General features: G+C 40.8%; 1 protein-coding gene across 1 annotated transcript; it reads left to right on the top strand.

Annotated features, from left to right (window-relative positions):
- The first annotated feature begins 578 nt into the window (after nt 1-578).
- Nucleotides 579-1,520, top strand: LOC132266313 (uncharacterized). The gene is made up of 2 exons (XM_059767168.1): nt 579-1,289; nt 1,341-1,520. Exons 1-2 carry the CDS (start codon nt 579-581, stop codon nt 1,518-1,520), a joined length of 891 nt encoding a protein of 296 aa, XP_059623151.1.
- Nucleotides 1,521-5,856: the final 4,336 nt, after the last annotated feature.

The raw sequence follows: 5,856 nt of genomic DNA, 5'->3' as shown, positions 1-5,856 counted from the left end.
AAGCAAAAAAAGAGTATTGCTAGCCTTTTCACTATAAGGCAAAAGAAAGGCGAAACATTACAAGATTTCTTGTCCAGATTTAACATGGAGGCTTTGGAAATAGCAGATTACCATCCTGCCACCGCAATAGAAACATTCAAACTTGCAATGACTCAGGGAACCAAGTTCTATACAACCCTAGTTATGTATTCCCCTCCGGATATGTAGACTCTCAATGCCAGGGCACAGATTTATATCCGGTATGAGGAGAATGAGGCCACCGAGCTCAACATGCCACCCTCGTCACAGTGGAGAATAAGCCTCAGGAAAGGGTTTCAAACCTAAAAAGCCGAAAAAGCCAGCACGGTTCGGCACCTGCCATTCAAATACTTGAGAAAAGGCAAAGGACAGAGGAAAGGGTCACACCTCTTCGAACAACCTTGGCTCGGCTATTCCAGGAGAATAAAATAAAGTTTGCAGCCCCTCAGCCAATAAGGCAACCATTGGAATAGAGAGACAAGACCAAGCATTGCGCCTACCATAGAGATTACGGGCATGCAACTAATGATTACAGATCCCTTAGGCGACAGGTGGAAAATATGATATTAAGAGTTAAATTGGCAGGCTACCTCACAACAAAGGAGTACGTGAAGCCTTGGGAGGTCAATCCCAGGAAAGTCGAAGGTAATCAAGTAAAGGTCATCCATGCAATATATGGACAATCGGAGGATGATCAAGAGTCAGAGGAGGTATATAGGTCCCAATTAAGAGCAACCCATAAGCTAAGGAGGTTATCCTCGGTAAACGCTATCACTTCGGGAAGCATCAACATTGGGTTCGGCGATGGAGATCTATCTAGAGTTCAACTCCCCCACGAGGATCCGTTGGTCATCAGTCTCTTGGTGGCGAATTGCATGATTAAGAGGGTTTTGGTAGACCTGGGTAGCAGTGCCAACATCATCAAAAAGGTGGTCTTTGAACAGCTAGAAATTCCGTCATCATCAATTCAGCCCACCTCTAGCCCATTGATGGGGTTTGATGGTACAAAGGTGGACCCCCTTGGGGTAATTGACCTATCCGTAACTATGGCAAAGAGGACACTGAAGGAGAACTTTGTCTTAACAGAGATCCACCCTTCTTATAATCTCATTATGGGAAGAGGCTGGATCCACCGAATGAACGGGGTTCCATCTACCCTTTATCAAGAGATACGATGCTTGTCTCCGGCTGGTAAAGAGGTTATTGACCTCAGGGGAGATCAAGTAACTGCCAAAGAATGCTACATGTTGACAAAAAATGAGGCAAAGAAGGTAACAAAAGAGTCCCAACCAATCACACCTCTTGGGAATACATCCAAATAGCAATTACAGAATCCTCTACCTAGGTATTTGAGGGCAGAGGATGTGGCCGAAGCTGAAAAGCCTACCGAGGAATCTCTGGAGGCTGTCGAAGTGATCCTTGGCGATCCTCAGAAAGTCACCTACATAGGTTCTTCCCCCACAGCCGAAGAAAAGAAAGCATTAATTGATGTCATTCGATGAAACACAGATGCATTTGCTTAGGAACATTCAGACATGGTGGGAATCAATCCTCTAGTCTCATCCCATAGCCTAAAGGTGGATTTGGTGTACAAACCAGTTAAGCAGAAGCACAGAAGGTTTGCCCCAAAGTGTAACCAAATTATAGCTGAAGAGGTAAGCAAGTTGCTCCCGGCAGGCTTCATCCGAGAAGTGCACTACCCACAATAGCTCTGCAACGTGGTGATTGTTCAGAAGAAGAATGGAAAATGAAGGGTGTGCATAGATTTTACCAATCTCAACAAAGCCTTCCCTAAAGACAGCTTTCCATTACCCAAAATTGATTAGATGGTTGATGCCACTACTGGTTTTGAGAGGCTCACATTTCTTGATGCGTACTTCGGCTACAACTAAATCCCTATGAATCCGAAGGATGAAGAGAAGACTGATTTAATAACAGAGAAGGGCACCTACTGTTACAAAGTCATGCCCTTCGGTCTCAAGAATGCTGGAGCAACTTACCAGCGCCTTGTCAATAAGATCTTCAACGAGATGCTAGGGAAGACGGTCGAGGCCTATATCGACGATATGGTGGTCAAAAGTGTAAAGAAGGAAGAACATCCTAGGCACCTCCAAGAGGTCTTTGACATGTTAAGAAAGTATGGCACGAAGCTAAATCCTTTGAAGTGCTCCTTTACGATTTCTTTAGGATAGTTCCTCGGTCATATTGTAAACAAAAAGGGAATTGAGATGAGTCAAGCTCAGGCTCGAGCCCTTATACAAAATCAAGAACCAAAAACCCGTAGGGAAGTACAAGTTTTGGCCGGTCGAATTGCAGCCCTCAGTCAATTTATCTCTCGATTATCAGATAAGTGCAAACCATTTTTCGATACAATAAGGTCCAAAAACAAAGACATATGGGGACCTCAACAACAGGCTGCTCTCAATCAACTAAAGTGCTACATGGCAAAACCCCTGATCCTATCAGCTCTAAAGCCTGGTGAGACTCTTATCATGTACTTAGCCATCTCCAGCATAGCCATGAGTGCAGTATTGATTAGAGAAGAAGGTAAGAATTAGTATCTAATCTTCTACACGAATAAGACAATGACAGATGTAGAAACATGGTACAGCAAAGCAGAAAAGATCATACTAGCATTGGAGTATACAAAAAGGAAACTTTGACACTACTTTGAGTGGCACAACATCAAAGTTCTTACCAACTACCCTATGGGAGTCATTCTTTCTAAGCTGGATTTATCCGAAAGAATAACTAAATGGGCAATCAAACTCAGTTCCTTTGATATATCCTACGAACCAAAAGTGTCGCACAAGGGGCAAGTACTAGCTGATTTCCTCTTGGAGTATGAGGATAAGCCCAAGGAGCTAGGCCCTTATGAGCCACAATGGGAGCTCCGAGTGGATGGTTCCTCAAACTTGATTAGTTCTGGGGCAGGAGTCATTATCACAACCCCCGAAGGCACCAAGCTGCAGCAATCAATCCATCTGACTTTTCTTGCTGATCGGTTGGTCAATTAACATCAACCTTCGCAATAGCACGAATCATTGTAAAATAGGGCTATTGGTCGGGTAAGTCGAACCACAGGGACTGCGCTAGTCTAATACGACCTAAATGTCTAGAATCATTCTTAGAATGATGAAGGGTGTATAGAGGTTTTGTTGGATGTCACTTAAGCTAGGAAATTAAAAGTGCATAAAACAATAAATTGCAAGAATTCAAGGGAGTGAAGTACAAGTAAAGAAGGCTAGGGAAATGAATCCACCTCCATCCCTATACACATGCTAGGTTAAGATTAATTTAAGGGGAAAACAACATATATGATAGTCATGATACATAACAATACTAGGTTGCTATAATATCCTTAAGAAGTTCATTTAAATAGAAAGGCAAGAATAAACCATCAAAGGTTCACATGATCAACTACCTAAACTAAAATGTAGCTTAGAACATGCTTACTAAGCCAAGGATTATCAAGCCCTAATTTAAATGGTGAATGCACATAAAGCTAAGAATCAAGTATAGCCCATCAAAGGGAAACCCTAAGCCATGAACTATCTAGGTTCTCCAACTCCATGCCATTAAAACCATTCCATGATCTAACTTCCATTGTCACCATGGAAGTGCAAGCAATATGATTAAGAAAAGCAACCATCCAAGACAAGATGAATAACTCACAATAATCATTTAAAACATTCAACATTCATTACAACAAAAATGAGGCTCTTGATCATGGAAAGACTATCAAAAATACATTGTAATCCCCAAAAATAAACTATACTAACACATGCTTACAAGGGAGGGGTTTCATCACCTCCCTAGATGAGGTTTAGTTGCCCATTGGTGAGCTAGAAGAAGGAAGAAGCATCATCCTCATCTCCATTTTCGAGCTCCTACTGTAGCACTCAAGAACACCCTTCTCCTTGCTCTCTTCTCTCTCCTCTATCTTGCTAAAGATGAAGCTTTTTTTTGATATATGTGGCCTTTGGGTAGCCTTTTATGCTCCAACAATACCCTCTCTCCTCCAAGGAACACCTCCAACCACTTCATAAAGAAGGAAGATGGCATTGAGGAAACCAATGTGCAAGTGGGCTGAAATGAGCCATTTCCGAAGGGAATTCTGCCTGATTTTCGAGCACACGCTTGGTGATCTCGAGCACTCTAACTTAGTGCGATGTGCAACATGCTCCTCTTGCTCAGCGCTGACCTATTTTGGGAAAACTGCTATAACTTTGTGCCCTGAACTCCGAATGACAATCTGTTTGAAGATTTGGAGAGCGGATTTAGTGTTTTAAAAACTTCATGTTTTGATGAAGACCCAATTCTCAAGTCTGGTTGGTCGAAAATGGGGAGAAAGGCAGTACATCAGTGCTGCTAGGCAGTTCTGCGCACCTCTGTTGTGAAGATCATAACTCTCTGTTCCGAACTCCGAATGATGAACCAATTGAAGATTTGGAAAGCTGATTCAGAGATCTAAATCTTTCATGTTATGATGGAAGTCTAGTTCTTGAGTTTGCTAGGTCGAAAAATGGCGAAAAAAGTCAGGATCACCGCTGCCAGAAAATCAGAAATGGCATCCTTTTTGTTCAAAATTCCACAAGGCCTCATTTTTTTGCTTCCTTTTTGCACTTCAACCTGAAAATGCATAAAAACATGCAAATGGAGTTAATCTACATAAAATAATTAATAACTGGACTTTGTTAATGTAATTTAGGGCGCTTGAATATACAATATTCGGCGCTTATCACACCCCCAAACTTACATTTTGCTAGTCCCTTAGCAAAACTACAATGAAAAACATAAAGAAAAGACAACCATGGGCATGCTACTACAAAAATATCATCCATGGTAAAATGAGATAGAAACATAGCTCAAATACAACTTGAAACAAACAAAAACTGGAGATGGGGTCATTGGGAAAACTACCTTGCATATATGAAGCATTGATACAAAAATGGGAAAAACCATTTCAACATGCATGCATCAACATCATAGTCCATATAAATAATTCAATTGTCATCTCTTAAATGGAAATAACTCAAACTCCAGTGAAAGTGAATTGGATTCTCACATGCGGCTTTTACTTTCTTGTCCAATTCCAAGGCACAAGTTTTCAAATCAATGAATTCCCTTTTACATGTAGTCCCTAAGGCATAATTTTATTTTCAAGACAACTTTTGTTGCTTGTTAACAATTTATTTCAACATATAAGCGAAACGTAGAATGGTTGTGCAATGCTGAAGTCCATTAAGCTTTCTAACCAACTTATGTAGCAAGCGTTAGGCCAACAACTCCCAAACCAGATGGCTTTATGGTGCTAAGTGTAGAGACACTCCATAGGGCTTAATAGCTCAAGTTGGAAAGGCTACGAACTCCAACGAACCATGTTTATTACTAGTTTATTTTTTTGAATGACCGTGCAATGTTTAAGTCCCTTAAGCTTTCTAACCAACCCTTGTAGCAAGCGTTAGGCCAACAACTCCCAAACCAGATGGCTTTAGGGTGCTAAGTGTAGAGACACTCCTAGGGCTTAATAGCTCGAGTTGGAAAGGCTACGAACGTCAACTGGTCATTTTTTTCTTTCTTTCTCAATTTTTTTTTTATTTTTTATTTTTTTTTTTTATTTTTTTATTTTTTTTAAATAATACATGCCAAAGGTATCCATCTATCAGGTTCATCAAATCAGATTAACTAGGCCAAGGTCAAGGTCAATCAAGTTGCATGCCTCACAGTTAAGTTTCCAATGTGCATCTGTGCATTGTGAAGCTTATAAGAGTGTAAATCCAGCAAGAATCTAATTGAGGCATTTATACAGACTACATTGTATTTACATGATCATTT

The sequence above is a fragment of the Cornus florida genome, unplaced genomic scaffold (genome assembly GCF_030987335.1).
Source record: "Cornus florida cultivar Cherokee Brave unplaced genomic scaffold, ASM3098733v1 CherokeeBrave_3.0.0_Hap2_Chr07, whole genome shotgun sequence".
NCBI classification, from domain to species: domain Eukaryota; kingdom Viridiplantae; phylum Streptophyta; class Magnoliopsida; order Cornales; family Cornaceae; genus Cornus; species Cornus florida.
The sequence above is the reverse complement of the archived record's forward strand: the minus strand, read 5'-3'. Positions and strand labels throughout refer to the sequence as shown.